The 19,200-nt window shown below is 40.9% G+C and overlaps 2 protein-coding genes across 2 annotated transcripts in view; one reads left to right on the top strand and one right to left on the bottom strand.

Annotated features, from left to right (window-relative positions):
- The window catches only part of LOC135494254 (DNA polymerase alpha catalytic subunit-like), a 28,827-nt gene that overhangs the window by 333 nt on the left and 9,294 nt on the right, over positions 1 to 19,200 (top strand). Inside the window, exons 2-14 of the mRNA XM_064782122.1 lie at positions 623 to 744; positions 1,256 to 1,349; positions 2,011 to 2,213; positions 2,862 to 2,974; positions 3,247 to 3,485; positions 4,146 to 4,272; positions 4,409 to 4,700; positions 4,915 to 5,031; positions 5,868 to 6,081; positions 6,498 to 6,740; positions 7,175 to 7,446; positions 8,421 to 8,617; positions 9,369 to 9,498. Of these exons, the coding sequence (XP_064638192.1) occupies positions 623 to 744; positions 1,256 to 1,349; positions 2,011 to 2,213; positions 2,862 to 2,974; positions 3,247 to 3,485; positions 4,146 to 4,272; positions 4,409 to 4,700; positions 4,915 to 5,031; positions 5,868 to 6,081; positions 6,498 to 6,740; positions 7,175 to 7,446; positions 8,421 to 8,617; positions 9,369 to 9,498 (2,363 nt within the window). The remainder of the gene's footprint in view (positions 1 to 622; positions 745 to 1,255; positions 1,350 to 2,010; positions 2,214 to 2,861; positions 2,975 to 3,246; positions 3,486 to 4,145; positions 4,273 to 4,408; positions 4,701 to 4,914; positions 5,032 to 5,867; positions 6,082 to 6,497; positions 6,741 to 7,174; positions 7,447 to 8,420; positions 8,618 to 9,368; positions 9,499 to 19,200) is intronic.
- LOC135494255 (slit homolog 2 protein-like) lies at positions 9,875 to 18,629 on the bottom strand. Its single transcript, XM_064782123.1, has 2 exons — positions 18,609 to 18,629; positions 9,875 to 16,707 (listed from the first exon to the last, which is right to left on the bottom strand). The coding sequence occupies exon 2, from the start codon at positions 16,682 to 16,684 to the stop codon at positions 13,313 to 13,315; it is 3,372 nt and encodes a 1,123-aa protein (XP_064638193.1). The 5' UTR covers positions 16,685 to 16,707; positions 18,609 to 18,629; the 3' UTR covers positions 9,875 to 13,312.

Raw genomic sequence — 19,200 nt, 5'->3', positions numbered from 1 at the left:
GCCTCGGCTCACCCTGGCCGCGGCCTGGGCAGCAGCAGCTAGCTGCGTCTGGGGCTGGGCGGGATTGAATAGGCCATTTTCTAGATAATACTAGGCCTATGCCAATGCCGGTACTACCTAACGTAGTATAATTAGTGAGTAGTGCTAGGCCTAGGGTCGGACCAACTAACCATCTCTGTCAAAGACGCCAGACAATGCCTCTGGATCCATTGACTGTCTGGCGTCTTTTACCGTGAAGATCTATTGTATAAATGTAAAGATGGTTTGTTGGTCCGACCCTAGGTGGTACCGGCGTATCTGGCAAAAAGGGGCCTATTCAGAATGAATAGCCTAGGAGAATTCAGAATGCATTGGAGGTCATGTCATCTTTGCGCAAACCGTACCATGTTCATAACCAGGACTGATCGAAATTCCAAAGTGTCGTGTGCAATTAAAAAACTACGTCATTTCTGATTGGAGATTATAAATTTTACCGCCTGGTAGTGTATGTGTAGGAAGGAAGAGTTGACCTGGTTGACCAGGACCTGAAAGTACAACCGGTTCCGGTACGTGCGCAACATCTCCCATAACTGGAGGGGAAAAAAAATCACAAAACTAATAATCTGCTTGCTCTCTTTTTCAGATGCAGACAATTCGCTTGCCAGGAATCGTTCCCGACGCGCCAGGACTGATAAGTCAGGCAGATTGGCTGCTTTGGCAAAGTTCAAGCAAGCAAAAGCCTCGGGGACTAAGTATCAAGTAGAGGTAAGAATACAGGGTTCTCCTTGGCTACAGGTTAAGCTGCCGCTGCCAGGTTAACCAGAGCAGAGGGAAGGGGGGACCAAGCCCCAAACGTCCAAATTAAAGATAACCTGAACTTCACTTGAAAAAATACTAAAAGTTACAAATAATTTGGTAAAAAATACTTCCTGATGAAATATTTTTCAGATAGATCTGACCAAAGTTACTTGGCTAACCTCTCCTCACGAAATAGTAAACTGCATGATCACAAATAGAAATGACACACAGTCCTGGGAAGCTGGCTTTAGGAGCAGTTTCTTCAGCATTGGTTAGGCCCGCCCTAAGGATAATCTAGCGTTATGCAACACTACTGTCTTTTGGTAAATGTGGTCTGGTCAGATTCCATAAGCACCTTTGGCCAAAACATATGAAAAACACTTTACTTGTAGTGATAGCCCCCCTAAGAGTTCACTGCTCTCTTGTGCAAGTAAGCGCACCTTAATTTATTGGTGATGTGTTTCGATTTTCCTTACAGATAGAAGAAAAGAGTGTCTATGAAGAAGTGGACGAGTCTGAATATTCCAAGATTGTCCAGGAGCGTCTTGAGGATGATTGGATCGAAGACGATGGTAGGTGATCCACGGTTCGATTCATTCTACAAAAAATGTGCTCTTGTATTTACCAGCTCGCTATGATCAACAGCAATGGTTTAACACACTACAGTTGAGAGACGACGGCCAGGTTTATTGGAGGCAGAGTCATAGGCCAGGTTTATTGGAGGCAGAGTCATAGGCCTGGTTCTGTTGCCATAAAAGGAAAATCAAACGCTGAGAAGAAGACGCTCTACATGCAGTTGACTGTATTTGAAGTCTGTGACGTAGTTCATGCATGATGTTATGTCAAGCCATATCTTTCTTAGCTGTAAACCTTCCGTACCGACCCAGCTGACCCCCCCCCCCCCCACACACCCAAATTATTTATACGAAAATCCATAAAAAGACAACATTTTTTGTAAGAAAACGGTTTGATGAGTGCATTTCCTCTCTTATCCCTATTCGGAAACCTCCACTTCAATTCTTTGAATTTGATTTGTTGGTATGTATTGATGCGCAGTAGATAAGGTATAAAGTGGTGCACATTTATAGCCCCAATGCAATTGTAGCCCAAACAATGTAGAAAACCGCCGGCAGTTCACATTAATGCAAACAGAGGCTATAATTGTACTTGGGTTATAATTGTATCATGTTACCTTACATTCAACATTGCTTAATCTATTTTCAACACTTCCAGACGGGTCAGGCTATGTGGAAGATGGACGTGAAATCTTCGATGACGACATGGACGGAGGTGCTAAGGGAAAGGGTAAAGCTCCCGCTAGAGAAAAGAAAAAACGTAACGCTAATATCCAGAATCCTGAAGCTGGACCGAATCGCAATATCAAGAGTATGTTTATGGCAGCTGCCATGGCACCGAACAAGAAAAAGAAAGTAAAGGTATGTAATACAGTAGAACCTCCCTTAGCGGACACCTCTCTATTAAGGACAACCTCTCTATAAAGGACAATCTATCTATTTAGGACACTCGTTTTGGTCCCAAGTTGGTTGTTATCATTCATTTTAACCTGTCCAATCAGGACACCTCTCTATTAAGGACAGCATTTGTCAGTCCCAAGGGTGTTCTTAATAGAGAGGTTTTATTGTATTTCGTTTAGGTGTCACTGAACGATTACAATTTGGCAGCCTACCATGAGACGAACTACATAATTCAGTTATCAGACAAGATGGCAGCAGGATAAGCATACTTTATAGAGTGGGCACCATCATGCCAGACAGCAATCAGACGCAGCAGGAAAAAACGATATCGATGATATCATTAGTGTGATGTTTTGCAAACCTGGGACAACCAAAAATGTGCAACAGCCGTCCAAACACCCTGGGGATTTAATTGGCTTTGGTAGAAGGGCTACTGATGCCCAACACTGATAGATCAGCACGGTAGACATTGAGCCTGTCTCAGCCTAGTCCAGGACCTTCTAAGTAGGTGGATCAGGCCCATTCATATCCTCCATGTCAGTATTTCTCTTAAAGTTAAGATAGAAATTTCCAATATGTTTCATCAAATCAATTTGTTTTGTTTTTCAGAAAGAAGTGACGTTAGCCAATGACGACATCTTTGGTGACATCATGAATGAACTCAAGGGTGATTCCTCCCAGACGATAGCGCCTGCTCCAGTCTCTCTGAGAAAACCACCTAAGTAAGGACATCAGATCTTGATGTGGTGCTTCCCGCCTTGGTTTATTAGTCTGTGTCCAGTGCTTGAGATATCCCCCGAAAAGTTGCTTTTGAAGCATGAAACTCGGCCCTGAACCCTCACATTTGAAACTCTTAACTTATAAATCTGTCACAGGACTCCTGAGATTTTGTCAAGACTTTAGTTCGACTCTCCATCCGCCTCGAGTTTGGTAGTGTTAAAATATTATGCTTGAAATATCTCCAGATTTCAGTTCTAGTCCTCTTACTCTTCAGAGCTGTGCTCAATCCGTTCCAAAAACCAATTGTCCGACCCTCGCCTCGCAATATCCCAAAGCCGTCGCCGGTCGTACGCCAGGACACGCCACGTCCCATCACGCCCCAGATCATGAAGAAGAAGCCGAAGATAGAGGCGATGGAACAGCCATCATTTGATGAAGTGGATGCGGCACATATTGACGAATATGAAACGCCCTCTATGGAAGTGGAGGAGAACAACAACAAAGATAAAATTGGTAAGATTTGAGCTTGTACTCACAGAAGAAGCGACAAACTTGGTGGTATTGGTTGTCTGGTAGCTGTCTTCCAGAGGATGAAGATATGAATTTGTTTCCAAAGCAATGATTGACTTGCTTGACTTAAAGCCTGCAACTCCTAATGGAGCACAGGTCGCCAACAAGATCTCCCCTTCCTGCTGTCCTCGGCAAATCTCTCGCAGCTTGGGTTCATTTCGTCCCCATTGTCCTAACCTCGTGTTCTGTCGATCCTTCCCATGCGTTCCTTGGCCTGCCTGGACGCCGTCTGCCTTGCGGATTCCACCTGAATGCATGCCTTATGATGTTGTTCCTAGGCTTTCTTGGGGTGTTGCCGAGCCAGTTCCACTTCCTATGCAGGCAGGACCAGCAGTTCTTTCGCCTCCTCTGGCCAAAGTCGGAGCAACTAGGCCAAGTGAGTGACCCAATTGGTGCCTATCCGTAGTGGCAGGCAAAAATGCTCATGCTGCCTTGGAGGAGGAGTACTCCCTGGAGAAAATCACCCCTAAGTGCTGAGAAAACGCTGTAGGTGAAGAATCTGCTACTGATCTCTCCCACAGGTCTCTGTTGGTGATCCTGAAGGGACGGTTGGTTACATTGTTGCTTGGTCTTTCTCACATGTGTAATCATTTTCCGCTGCAGAAGAGCCAGCGAGTATGGACGTTGGTGACATTGACTTCGATGACGATGATGATGGCATGGAAGTCGAGGAGAAGGTCAAGGTCAAACCACAGGCGGCAGACGTCAAGTCAGAACCAAAAATAAAAAGGTGAGTTTTAACTTGGCACGAAAATGAAATATTTAAGATTTGTTTTTGATGTCCTTATCTTCATCCATATTGATAGATGCTGTACTGTTGTTGATTCTCTTGGAACTTCAGGAAAATCCTCTCCTTTCCTCTTCAGTGTGCCAGAAATCTCCACAAACTTTGAAACGTTCAAAGGAATGAACACAGTGACCTCCGAGCCCACACCACAAATTGAGGTCGACCCAAGCAAACTTCCGCTACGTACAACAGAAGATGGCGAAAAATACGTACGATTCTATTGGCTGGACGCTTTCGAGGATCCGTACCATAAACCGGGGACGGTGTACCTGTTCGGGAAGGTGTTCATCGAGTCAGCGAATGCCCATGTCTCGTGCTGCGTCACGGTGAAAAACATTGAGAGGAAAGTGTATCTGTTGCCAAGAGAACATGTAAGTGGTAAATTGTTGACCAGTGTCCTTTTGCCTCATGTAAAATTGCTCACTGTCCGTTGTCTGTGAAAACTTTCTTAGCCGTTAGGGCTATTGACTTCTACCTTGACATACAGTAAGGACTGATTCCATCAGCGTGGGACTAATATATCTTAAAGCAGGTCTCATATTTCAGAGCAGGTTACATATTACAGAGCAATTTCTCTTCTTGCAGAAAATGAACCCGAAGACGAAGACCCTTACAGATGAACCTGTACGACTCGTGGACGTGTATACTGAATTCAACACTAGTGTTGCCGAGAAACACAAGATTAATAGTTTCCGTTCTAGGGTAGGTTGTTTCCATTCTGGGGTGGGTAGTTTCCATTCTAGGGTAGGTTGTTTCTGTTCTGGGGTGGGTAGTTTCCGTTCTAGGGTAGGTTGTTTCTGTTCTGGGGTGGGTAGTTTCCATGCTAGGTTAGGTTGTTTCTGTTCTAGGGTGGGTAGTTTCCATTCTAGGGTAGGTGTTTTCCGTTCTGGGGTGGGTAGTTTCCGTTCTAAGGTAGGTTTGTTATACAGTTCTAGGGAAGGTAGTTTGGATTCTAGGGTAGGTAGTTTGGATTCTAGGGTAAGTAGTTTCCATTCTATTGTCGGCCAATCATGTTAACGTGATGTTATTGCCATTAAAAATGGGGCGACGTCAGTAATGATGGCACCATCGTACGAGTCCCGGCTTTTGGTCTAAGACTTTTGACAGGTCTCATTGCCTTTATGCCGACTCCACCCAGGAACTAGAACCGCCGAGCGATTTATTCAACTTTTCGACTTTCACCGTCCGAGAAAGTCAAACTTTCAACTTCCTATTCGAGTTCAGATTTGTAGCTCCGCCCCCAGTGCCCGAGCGTGCGCAGTTCAATTTGTTATTATTGAGAATCATGTGAGAATCACGTGAGTCATGCGATCTTTCATTCATGAGTTTTCGTAGTAAATTCCATAGTAGTGACGTCACTCAATGATTGACAGCTAGGCGCCATGTTTCATTCATGCCTCGTTCTGATCACCCGATACGCGGGAAATGAAAACGAGGTCATACGAACTGGCTGGCCGGTTTAGTTCCCTTTTAGGGTACCGGTCATGGACCCAAAACTTAACTTTTTCACTTTTTGGTTTGCTTCTTTGTTATTTCAGAAAGCTGAAAAAGACTATGCATTTGAAAAGGCAGAAATCCCAGCGAAGTCTGATTATCTTGAGGTCCGCTACTCTGCCGAGTGTCCACAGTTGCCATCAGACATAACCGGCGAGACATTCAGCCACGCTTTTGGAACGAATACATCATCTTTAGAACTTCTCCTTATTGAGAGAAAGATGAAAGGGCCGTCGTGGATTGATATAAGAACCCCAAGTAAGTCTGAATAAGAAAGAAATGTGCAGCTTGTTGGATTCGGATTCGCTCCATAGGGAAGGAAAGGGGAATAACAAAGGACACCACCTTGACCATAGCTCTGGCGCTCTGTGGCCGAACTCTTGGATGGCTGACCCTACACAGTCAGTCCACTTTTGGTATCGAGGTAAATTCCAGTTATTTTTGTTCATAAATCCTTGACTAAGGATTTCTGCAATCTTAACTAAAAGATGTCTCACAAACAAGGTTTGTGCTGGGCGTGACTGAAGTTTTGAAAATTGTATTTTTTCCTGGCACAGTGTGACATGAGTGTGAAATTGTGCCTACAGCAAAAGGGTTTAAAGCTCAGTATTGGCCTAATTTTGTGATTAAACACTTTGAAAAATGCCCATTATTTGTGCTCTCCAATATTTCAGAGGTCCCATCTGCTCCCTGTAGCTGGTGTCAAATAGAAATCATCGCTGACCAACCGGACCAGCTAACCGTCGTCAAGGAAACGCTCGCATCGCCACCGTTAACTGTGATTGCCTTGAACATGAAAACCGTGCCTAATCCCAAAACTCATGAAAATGAGATCGTTGCAATATCATTCCTCGTTCATCATGAATTCCACATGGATAAACCGGCACCCAAAATCCCGTATGAAGAACATTTCTGTGGTAAGGATGAAGGAAATCTTCTTCTCCAGCGTTCACTCTGCACTTCGGGGTGATTTTCTCCATGGAGTATTCCTCCTCCAAGGATGAGCTTTCTGGGTGCAACTACGGAAAGGGGCCAAATGGGGTTATTGGCCTGGTGACTCCGACTTTGCCCAGAGGTGTCGAGTCCACGCAAGCTACTCATATTCCTCACTTGGTACATCCAGAAATACAATCCTGGGATCGAACCCTGGCCCTTTTGCATGGTTGCCAGCAGTGTTAGCCACTGGGCCAGGAGGCTCCTACGATGAAGGAAATGTTTTTTTGGGTTTTAAGCCAAGTGGCGATTGTCAGCTACGTAAATCACCTTGGCATTTTTTCCAGCTCTAGGTGTGCTACCTGGGAACTACAATGCTTGCAACCGCAACTTCAGTTTAAAGCCTTTTGCATTTCAGCTATCAACAAACCCTCCGATGTCATCTTCCCGTTCGACTTCCGAGATCACATCCAACGGGTCAAGAACAAGATGAAGATTGAGATGATGGGATCGGAGCGCCATCTCTTGGCCTTCCTGTTGGCTAAAATACACAAGATCGATCCCGATTTGATCGTGGGACACGACGTGTTCAGTTTTGATCTTGATGTGATTCTGCATCGGATAAGCTCGCAGAAAGTTCCGCATTGGTCCAAGATTGGCCGGTTGAAACGATCACAAATGCCAAAGTCAGTAAGTTGAGTCTTCTGAGCTTTCTATTTTCTTTTTTGGCTATACTTCAGAAAAAGGCCTATGTCTCTATAGACCTGGCTGTAGTCTCTGGTTCCTCCCTTTATTCCCAGAGCTTTGTCTCCATTGATGCACCGTATGGCCATGTGGCCAGTCTCTCGATGTACCAGAGTTCTGGGGCATCGCAAGAGGATTGCACTGTAAGAACAAGGCCTATGTCTCTAATAAACCTGTCATCTCTTGTTCCTCCCTTGATTCCCAGAGCTTTGTCTCCATTGATGACCCGTATGGCCACGTGGCCAGTCTCTCGGTGTCCCAGAGAGTGGGCAGTTCTGGAGCACATGTTGTAAGTTAGACGAATGAAGTTATTGGTTGATGTGGCATTAATTTAGTTTGATTGTACATGTATTAGGCAAAATGAAAATGACATCGAGGTCAAAATCTGTGTCATCACCCAGGCTAATTAGTATTCCTGTATTCTGCGTCAAGCACCATGAACAGCAGATGGCATTTCCCCTCACAGAGTTGCAGGCTTATGCTGAGTTATGTAAACTCAACCGATAATCGTAAAAATTGAGCTATTTGCAATTGTAGTATCAAAATGAGGTTATTTTGTTAAAATCGTTTGTTGAAAGTGACCTTATTGAAGGGATCCAGTCGTGGCACACGTCTTTATTGAGACTAGCTGAACTTGCTCGGCATAATTGAATTGGTGATTACTTCTTATGCAACTCATTGGCTACATAATCAACTACCTGAGGGGAACTCGAAACTGATAACATTTATCAATTGAAGCTTTTTTATTCCCGCCTTAGGTTTTAATTGGGCTGTTCAAAACTCCCTGTTTTTATAAGCGTTTCGCTCTAGGTTTCCTTTAAATTGTTATTTGGAGAGTGGCAACTCTGATTTATGACTTTTAGCATTATCGATAACAGATCAATTTTCCTATTCAATCTTTTCCATTCCTCGGTTTACAGTCTGGTGGTAAGGGTGGGCGTGGCGGATCAAACTTCAACGCAAAGAGCGCCACCTGTGGGCGCCTGGTGTGCGACGTCAAGATATCAGCCAAGGAGGTAATTCGGTGCCGGGCGTACGATCTGACGGAGCTGGTCAGTCACCTCTTCCAGAAGAAGCGGGCGTGTCTTGAAGGACAAGAAGTGAGGGATGCTTACGGGTGAGTCCGCGAAGCATGGTCAAGGCAATTATCGGGGATGAGACATTTCGATTTTGGGAGGATTTCTGGGTATTTTAGCTCAATTTGCCAGCAGGATTCCAGGAATAAGGAGATCTATACCTCAGTTCTCTGCTAAGAATTTGATCTTTGCAATCCGACAAACAAATATTGCAACTTTGCAAGTTGGGGCAGTTCCAAGGACTGCATTACCTCAAGAAAATTTTGAAATCATTTTTGCCCTGGGCACTGTCGCATCCATGAATGTGCCTCAAAGTCACTTGGCTGGGCTGCTGTAGACATCTTTATTTTGTGGCTCAAAATGTTGTCAGGGTCCAGGGTTCGTTAAACGTTAAACATTGTGTATTAAGTGTAATTAGGAGCCCTGCCCTCCAGGCTGCTTAAACTGTCTTTTAGCTCGACCTGTCCAAAGGTACTTGGCAGTCCTCTCGGACTTATCTCTAATTGTGTGTTGACAAATAATAATGTTAGACAGCATTGGCAGCCAGCTTTAGTTGCCACCGTGAAAGAGCTGTCGAACTCACAAATGTGAACGGGTCACATTTGTGAGTTTGACACATTTGTGAGTACCTTTGGCCTGCACGATATGAAAAACACTTTAATATAACACCACTATCTTTTGGTAAATGTGACCAGGTCACATTTGTGAGTTCGACACATGAGTACCTTTGGTCTGCAGAATATGAAAAACACTTTGGTATAGTTGAGTGTCTGACGATATGCTTCCTTTTAGGACAAGCCATGAGCTGCTGCAGCTGATCGAATACAGCTTGGTCGATGCGGACAACACCCTGAAGATCATGTATGAGCTAAACGTCCTACCGCTGGCGCTGCAGATCACCAACATCTGTGGAAATGTTATGGTAAGACAGATTTGCCGACGAGTTCAATTTTGGAGTATTTTAATTCTCCCCAAAAAATATGTGTCTAATACTCCTTGACTACTGGATTTTACACTTTGGATGTTGGTAGAAATTACAAGAATACTCCATAATTCAGAATATTTTACCAAAAAGTACTTGTTAGTCCAGTTGAAATGCTATTTGGACATTTTTGGGTTGGCAAGTCTGGTGGGTAAGATCTCCCAAGGTCAGCTGTATTCCTGCATGCCGATTCACACATCGGGATCAATTGGTGGCATGTCTCCTCACCCTGTACCGCGTCACAGGCCTATAGTTCTCCTGTGCAAATGAGATATTGTTATTGACAAAAGAAAAGGGGGAGGTAGTTAACACAGACTTAAATTTTATTACAGAATCATGCTACACAACCACAAAGATAGGCAATCTCTAGTCTAATGATTCATATAGTTCTAAATACTGTGAGCAGCTAAGTCTAATGATTCATATAATTCGAGCATTCGCCACTTTAGCACCTCAACTGTGGAACTCTCTTTCCCCCACCTTGAGAGCTACATCGGATGTCTCAACCTTTCGCAAAGAACTCAAGACCCTTCTTTTCAATAGAGCTCACCAGCGCCGGTGAACATTTGTTTCAAGTGATACAGGCGCTTTACAAATAACAATTTATTATTATTATTATTATTATTATATAATTCTAAATACCGTGAGCAGCTAAATGGTCACACATGCCACAGTTTGCAAATTGTGAAAATTGATGAAAAAATTAAAATGTTAATACGTAATTTCTTTTTAAGTTTTTCCAATCGAAAAATACTTTTCCGCAACTTTTCTTTTTTTCGCAGCTTCCTGCATGGCTTACAGATAGGTTATCGACGTACAGTAGAACCTCTCTTAGCAGACACCTCTCTATTATGAACACTAGTTTTCCCAAATTGGGTTTTTCCATTCTAATCAACCTCTGTAATCAGGACACCTCTCTATTAGGGATGTCAATCCCGAGGGTGTCCTTAATAGAGAGGTTCTACTGTACATGGTTACCAAAGTTACCAAAAGTTAATCTGTATAATAATAATAATAATATTTATTAAATTAGAGTGCTACAATAACGAATAAAATCATTTCCTAAGCACTTTACAAAAGATAATATATATATAAAGACGTAAAATAAATGCAACAGAAATAAGAGAAGTAGATTTTAGTACATTATAAAAGACAATCTTTGACATTTTTGATAAAAAAGACATCACTAAAACATTTTATAAAAAGCTGAGTTTTTAGGCGTTTTTTGAATGCATGTCCGCGAATGGTGTCCGCAAGCTCGCGCAAAGAGACAGGGAGAGAGTTCCACAGCCTGGGAACCATCACACCAAGACTCCGATCCCCATATGACCCCTTGGAACGTGGAATGGTAAGAAGCCATGGATCATCTGAGGACCGAAGCCCACGGGACGGCACACGCAGGCTGAGCAACCCTCTCAAGTAGCTGGGACTATCCTCTTGATGCAAAGATTTGTGGGCAATCAGGAGGACCTTGTACTCAATGCGCGAACTCACAGGCAACCAATGCAATTCCTTTAAGACAGGTGTAATATGATCCTGCCTCTTGGTCTGGGTGAGAAGTCGAGCTGCAGCATTTTGTACTTTTTGCAACCGATGTAACTCATAATGTTGCAGACCAAGAAGCAGGCCGTTCTGAAAATCACGACGGGACGTTACCAAGGCATTTATTACACGGGCACATGAGGACCTGTCTAGATAACGCCGTATCTTGGAGATTCGACTTATCTGACAGTACACTCCCTGAACACATCTTGAGACCTGCATGGACATACACATTTTTTTGTCGAAATGGGCACCAAGGCTTCGGACATGAGATGATGCTGAGACAGAGGATGACCCAATCTGGATATTTGGCAAAGGTTCCAATTTGGCAAGCTGGCGATTTTGCGCGATAATCATGAACTCCGTTTTATCGTCATTACCCTTGAGGTGGTTAGGCTTCAGCCATTTCCTTATATCCCGTACACATGCCTCAGCCTTTGTAATCACTTCTCCTAAACACATGGTTTACAAAAAAATTAATCTAAACACATAATTTACAACAGATTATCAATACACGTGATTTACCAAAAATTAATCTTTACACATGTCTACAAGAAGATAATCCCTATACATGATCTAGCAAAAATGAATAGTTACTTAAGCTGATGATTTATGAAAGTCCAACACCAGAGAAGATTTATGAAAAGTTTAACATAACGCTTAGCTTTTGAAATGATGGGCCTTTCTCATGTTATATTTTTACGAAAATTTCACCTCACTCGTAGTTTATGAAAGCTTAAGAATAAGAATAATTACTTAAGCTTATGCTTTATGAAAGTCCAACACCACAGAATATTTATGAAAAGTTTAACATAACGGTTAGCTTTTGAAAAGATTAGCCTCACTCATGTTATATTTTTACGAAAAGTTCAACCTTACTCATAGTTTATGAAAGCTTAAGAATAAGAATAATTACTTAAGCTTATGGTTTATGAAAGTCCAACACCACAGAATATTTATGAAAAGTTTAACATAACGGTTAGCTTTTGAAAAGAGTAGCCTCACTCATGTTATATTTTTACAAAAATTTCAACCTTATTCTTAGTTCATGAAAGCTTAAGAATAAGAATAATTACTTAAGCTTATGGTTTATGAAAGTCCAACACCACAGAATATTTATGAAAAGTTTAACATAACGCATAGCTTTTGAAAAGAGTAGCCTCAGTCATGTCATATTTTTACGAAAATTTCAACCTTTACTCATAGTTTATGAAAGCTTAAGAATAAGAATAATTACTTAAGCTTATGGTTTATGAAAGTCCAACACCAGAGAAGATTTATGAAAAGTTTAACATAACGCATAGCTTTTGGAAAGATTAGCCTTACTTATGTTATATTTTTACGAAAAGTTCAACCTTACTCATAGTTAATGAAAGCTTAAGAATAAGAATAATTACTTAAGCTTATGCTTTATGAAAGTCCAACACCAGAGAAGATTTATGAAAAGTTTAACATAACGCATAGCTTTTGAAAAGATTAGCCTTTCTCATGTTATATTTTTACAAAAATTTCAACCTTTACTCATAGTTTATGAAAGCTTAAGAATAAGAATAATTACTTAAGCTTATGGTTTATGAAGGTCCAGCACCGGAGATGAAAAGTTTAACATAACAAATGGCTTATGAAAAGATTAGCCTAACTATATTTTCTAATAAAATTCCTGGAAAGGCCACAGTTGTCATATGCTTTAACATATAAATTTGTAGGCCTATGCCCATGTCTGTACATTGGCTTTCAGTGCAAGGTGGGTCCAAAACTGGTTCCTTTCAAAACCTCATGATTAAGCCCATCGGAAAAAATTGAAAAAGCTGCAAAGAAAATCACCATTTACTCATAAACTATCGAAATGTAGGTGTTTTTTTCTGCAAAATGCCAACTTGCCCGAGTAGTGACCCTTATTGATAAGGTTTTGGGCAGAGAAAAGCCAACTGGTTTGCTTATTCCTTGCACCCAAAAATTCTTTTGTTTCTCATAATTATGAAGATTTGTCAACCTAAAAAACTGCTTCATTTATTCAATATTTTTTACTGTCAAAATTTGTTAAAAGTTGTACAAAACATATTGTGAAAAAGTTTCTAAAATACACTGCTTAATAATAGAATTTGGAAGGGTTTTTTTAGGTAGAGGTTGTTTTGAACTAATCCATTTTTGTTTATAGTGGTATCAAGTGCATGGTGTTTGCGTTGCGACTCTCACCAATTGGCTTTACAGGTCATTTTGTGTTCGAAGTCGCGTCTTTCTTAGAAAACGAGGCGAACACGTCAAGTTTCATTTCTGCGATATCATCATTATCTACTTTACTCGCCCTGGAAAGCGTTTCTGGTATGGTCTCGTTGTCATCTGCTATGCGTCTTCCAAACGATATTGCTGTTGCTTCGTCTAATGCACTGTCTGTACTTGCTGATAACACTGTTATGTCATCATCGTCGTCATTGCCGTTGTCTCTGTCATCGTCTTCGTCTTCACTCGCTCTAGTCGGTGATGTCAATGTCAAGTTGTCACCAAATACTCGATCGTCTCTAAAGAGCGGACGCACCTTATCGTTGCCAGTCTGTAGTTCTCTTGCTTCCCCATCATTATCTGCTTTCATGACTTGACTTTCTTCACTGAGGGCTAATGGTTTTATTTCATCACTGTCAACAACTTGTACATTCCCCACAGTGGATGGTTCTGGTATTATGTCATTGTCATCTTCTGTAGTTTCTCCAATCAGTGGTGCAGTTATTGCATCACTTTTGTCCGTCAAATTTTCTCCAGGTGCACTGGACGATTGGTTGCGCGCACGTACTCCGTTACCGATCCATTTCATTAATTTCTGAAGGTTCCCCAGTTTGAGTACAATGATTATTACCATAGTTGCAACTAGTACTGATACCACGACAGGTGTAGATGTGTGTATTGGGCTTGGCTCAATACAGAAGTCCGAGATTCCTATCATGTGAACCATTTTACCACGATTCCACTTCGGCGTATAACATTGGATTTCATTGGGCCTGACAAGAATATCGCGCTCGATCATGTTATTCAGCCATCTTTTCATCCACTGCGCACTACAGCTACAGTCCCATGGGTTGTTATAGAGGTGGAGTTCATTTACCTTATTCCAATACGGAACGATGTGATCTTTGTTAAGTGACAAACTTTCGAAATGAAGAATGTGGTTTGGTAGAGCAGTTAAGTTATTGTCATTCAAATGTAATTTTGTCAGATTGGGAATTTGATAGGACAAGTCAAATAAAAACATATCGTTAATTTCATTTATGTTTGAATGACTCAGATCAAGTACATTAATGCGTGTATTGATGCCTATCTCCATTAACACTGGGAGAAGTGTCTTTTCCTGGCCGGAGATTATCTTGCTGAAATTATTACCATTCAGGTCGATTTCTGTGTTTATTCCATCTGGTATAAAATTCTCTGCCGCAGATTTTTCCAATGCGTGTCGTAGAGTTTCATCAGTGAGTGGAAATTTTGTCAAGTTTAAGTCTGAACAATTCACAGTTAATGTTTTTTCTGATGGTTTGTAGATGAATTTGCATTTTTGTTCTGGGAGCAGGTTGCAAGTTAATGTGTCGACGATTTCTTTATCAAACACACTGCGAGATTTTAGCTGTGTCGGTGACTCACAAGTTGTCGTCATGATTTCATTATTCCAATTGTAAGTTAGCAATTTGTTGAGATAAGAAAACATGTGACAGTTGCAGTGAAATGGGTTGTGTCGTAATTTAAGGTGACAAAAGAGAATGGCGTGTTTGTGTAACATAATTGATTCAAGTCCAAATACATCTTTTAGTGATTTGATTCTGTTGTGTTCGAGGTTGATGATATTTTTGTCTTCTTCCTGATTGTAATTAGACATACAGAAACCATTCAATTTGTAATCAATGTTCATGAGGACTTCTTCCTCATCCTCGCTCAACCATGTGCAGGTCTCAATTTTGTTATGTGAAAAGTCAACTGTCTGTAACCGTTTTAGGAATATTAGATTTAGTGGTGCAACTCTTAGTTGGTTGTGTGAAAAATTCATGTTTTTCATTTTAGGCAAGATGGTCTTTTCTTTGAGAATATTTCCGTCTATTTCACGGATGATGTTATGTTGAAGGAGAAGTGTTTTAAGATTTTTTGCATTCTTGAAACTAGCAAAGTCAACACTTGTAATGCTGTTGTAGGACAAGTCCATAATTTCTAGACTTTTTAGTGATAATTTGGAAAGAAAATCAAGTTTTTCAAAATGATTATTGTTCAAAGTTATATATTTCAGACCATATGGCATAGAGTAAGGGTAGCGTATTTGCCTGATTCTGTTGTTATTCAGGAAAAGGCCTTCCAGGTTTTTAGCATTACGAAGCTTTTCCCCATTAACAGATTCTATATAATTATGAGACAAATCAAGTGATATTAGAGGTGATGGTATATAGAAGTCCACAGTTTCAATTTCATTATGCTGCAAGAGCAATGTTTTTAATACTTGTGGTTCATGCCATGCGTTCAGTTTAATATATTTGATGTTGTTGTTTGAAAGGTCAATGTGATTTAATAAATTCGGCAAGTATAGGTCAATGTTTTTCAATGCGTTGTTTCTTAAGCTCAGGAACTCCAAACCTTTTTCGTCAAACTTTTCCAGTGCCTCTATGTCAATGTAAGTTATCTGATTGAATGAAAGATCTAAGAATTTTTTCTTGTTATTGCCTCCAGATCCAAAATAAATCCTTTTGATGGATTTTAAAGCATTGAATGAGACGTCTAGGATTTCTAGATTACTCAATTTTTCCAAACAGTCTGGTAACTCTGACAAGTTGTTGTGCACCAGTACAAGTCGACGTAGGTTTCGAAATTGGCAGATTATGACAGGCAATTGTGATACATTTGTCTTGGTGATTTCCAAGCTTGTGAAATGACTTGGCATTTTTAGGATACCTTCCAAAGATAGTCGCAGCGATATCTCCAGACGTTGAGGGTCTGTATTTGCGTCCCATTCTTTACTGGTGATCAATATGCTCGAACACGTCTGCCAATAGCAAACAAAAGGTTCAGGGCATTCAAAACCATATCCTCCTTCGAGCGAAATAAAATTTGTCCCCCTATAGCCGATCAGTTGTTTCCATTCTTCTAAATTCTGTCCACTTCTTTGGTAGAGACTGGCTGGTTCAATCACACAAAACTTGCTCGCATCGCAATAAAAACCATAATGTTCTCCAATTTCACAAGAAAAATGGACGTGCAAGTTTGGCATTAAATTTGGTTGTTCCTTTGTTTTGCAAATCAGTCCGTTGATATGATTTATGTCTATGTCGATCTGTTTTTTCCCTGTTACTTGAGAACTGCTGTGAGTTATGTTTCCAGTTTTGCACTTCAATTTCTCATATCTTACACCTCCAATGTCATCATAACTTACATGGTTGCAAACTAATCCATCAAATCTGTATTCTGTGTTGTTGTACACATCGTTTCCACCGATTGAAGTTCGAAATGTGATACCCCTTGTGACCATCAAAGGCATGGCACAGCTTTCGACTGATTCCCCATTGTTGCTGGTTGCCAGCGTCGCTAGGACCATGATCATCCATTGCCAAATCAACGCCATGACTACTGCAGCAGTTGTAGTTTCTGAAAGGAAACAAGACTTCGTGGTAATGCTGATTGTAGTTTCTGAAAGGAAACAGGTTTCTGAAAGGAAACAAGACTTCGTGGTAATGCTGATTGTAGTTTTTGAAAGGAAACAAGACTTCGTGGTAATGCTAATTGTAGTTTCTGAAAGGAAACAAGACTTCGTGGTATAAATGCTGATTGTAGTTTTTGAAAGGAAACAAGACTTCGTGGTAATGCTGATTGTAGTTTCTGAAAGGAAACAAGACTTCGTGGTAAATGCTGATTGTAGTTTTCGAAAGGAAACAAGACTTCGTGGTAATGCTGATTGTAGTTTCTGAAAGGAAACAAGACTTCGTGGTAATGCTGATTGCAGTTTCTGAAAGGAAACAAGACTTCGTGGTAATGCTGATTGTAGTTTCTGAAAGGAAACAAGACTTCGTGGTAATGCTGATTGTAGTTTCTTAAAGGAAACAAGACTTCGTGGTATAAATGCTGATTGTAGTTTTTGAAAGGAAACAAGACTTCGTGGTATTATATAAATGCTGATTGTAGTTTTTGAAAGGAAACAAGACTTCGTGGTAATGCTGATTGTAGTTTCTGAAAGGAAACAAGACTTCGTGGTAATGCTGATTGTAGTTTCTGAAAGGAAACAAGACTTCGTGGTAATGCTGATGAGATATCATCTCATGGATGAGAGTCCTCCAGATTGCCGTATTTTTAATCTGGATCCCAACAAATTACCCTCTAAGTCTAAATCATTTTTTGGACCTCAGAAACTGAAACTGTGTCAATCAAGCCCTAAAAGTCATTTTAAACTCCAGAAAAGCTAATAAAATGGTACAGGTGTGCCTAAAAATCGGCATCTTTTATGGTTTTGCCAGATTTTTTGAGTGTGGTTTCCCCCATCCTGAACCTCATGGTCTGGACTCCCTACGTAGCCGGGGTATATCTTGATAAAATGCAAAACCTTGGTGAATGGTGGTCAAGATGGGCCACCCCTTGTCTATGGTCACTTTTTTTTCTCGGTACTCGGTTTTCGTACCAACAGAACTGCATAGTGCTCAGTTATCAGATGGAATGGCCAGTGGACCATTGGCGTTGGGTACTGCAAAGGCTCTCAATTACACTTAATAAACACATCTGTTTAACGGTATGTTCTCACAAATAGACTTTTAAAGAAACCTTCAGGAAGCGCTTTCTGGAAGTAAAAATGGTTAAATATGCTCCTATTAGTCCTAAATGCCTTTACCTTACACCACACATCAAGTAAGTCTCCTAGTTATGCCCAAAGAAGACTGATGTTTGGTGCAAATTTGATGAAATCACAGTGAAATACAGGGTCCTAAATGTCGTTATTGAGCAGCCGTTTTATCAGGCTGATAGTTGCAGACTTCCATATTGGATTGGCTGCTTTGCTTCCAGCCATTGTTTTTGGGGTCAGAGGGTTAAAACCACATTCAGTCTTGGACAGTTAATTTCAAATGTAGAGCTTTCCTAGTTGTAGTTTAGGTGTCCTCGTGATCTTTTTTAGTGTGTCCTGCAGGTTAGTTCAAGTGCAGTCTAGTTAATTTCAAATCTAGAGCTTATCAAGTTGTTGTCTGGGTGTCCTTGTTATTGTTTTTAGTGTGTCTGCAGGTTATAGTTCAAGTGCAGTCTAGTTAATTTCAAATCTAGAGCTTATCAAGTTGTTGTCTGGGTGTCCTTGTTATTGTTTTTAGTGTGTCTGCAGGTTAGTTCAAGTGCAGTCTAGTTAATTTCAAATCTAGAGCTTTAATACTTACATGAGTGGTAGTCTAGACGTCCTTGTTATTGTTGTTAGTGTGTGGTGTAGATTAGTTGGTGAACCTGGTTCTGAAACTGTGAGTGAGACATTGTGGGGAATCCCCTTTCATTATCTAAGACAGATAAGCATAGGTTACTATTTTTTGATGCATTTACTCCAATTCTGGATGGCACTGGTACTGCAAATCTAAATCTGACGAGCTTAAAGTGGTTCTCATGGTTAACCTGGTTCTGAAACTGAGAGTGGGATATTGTGGGGAATCCCCTTTCATTATTTGCATTGGCCAGTGGCAATTACCATGCTCCCATTGACTGCCATTTGAATGACTCTAACAGGCTGAATAAGAATCAAATGCATTCCAAATTTTCCCCAGATTCGAATACAAGCATAAATTACGATGTACAATGGTTTCTTGCAGTACAATTGATTTCATGAGATATCATAGAAAAATTTTCCATCGGGTGTGTATAGATAATGGCTTGGATAGATCGTTGGTATGGCAGACGCCCGTCAGAATGCAGCTCTGCATAGCCGGGTGAAAACTTTGTAGCTGACACTCTGTCAACAATTACACATCCCACATTTTAGCATCAAAGAATACGGGCCAATCTGTTGCAATAGAACATATTTAACTTATCGCCAAATAATGAATTAAACGATATCCTACCAGACTTTCAGCATCTCAAACAAACAATAAGCCAATAAAACTCAAGAGAAAAAATTTATTC

This window comes from Lineus longissimus, chromosome 10, assembly GCF_910592395.1.
Source record: "Lineus longissimus chromosome 10, tnLinLong1.2, whole genome shotgun sequence".
Classification (NCBI taxonomy): domain Eukaryota; kingdom Metazoa; phylum Nemertea; class Pilidiophora; order Heteronemertea; family Lineidae; genus Lineus; species Lineus longissimus.
Note: the sequence above shows the minus strand (reverse complement) of the source record. Positions and strands in the feature narration are given on the sequence as shown.

What these genes read in the sequence shown, in the direction of transcription:
- LOC135494255 (XM_064782123.1), bottom strand. Translation starts at nt 16,684, where the DNA reads ATGGCGTTGATTTGGCAATGGATGATCATGGTCCTAGCGACGCTGGCA.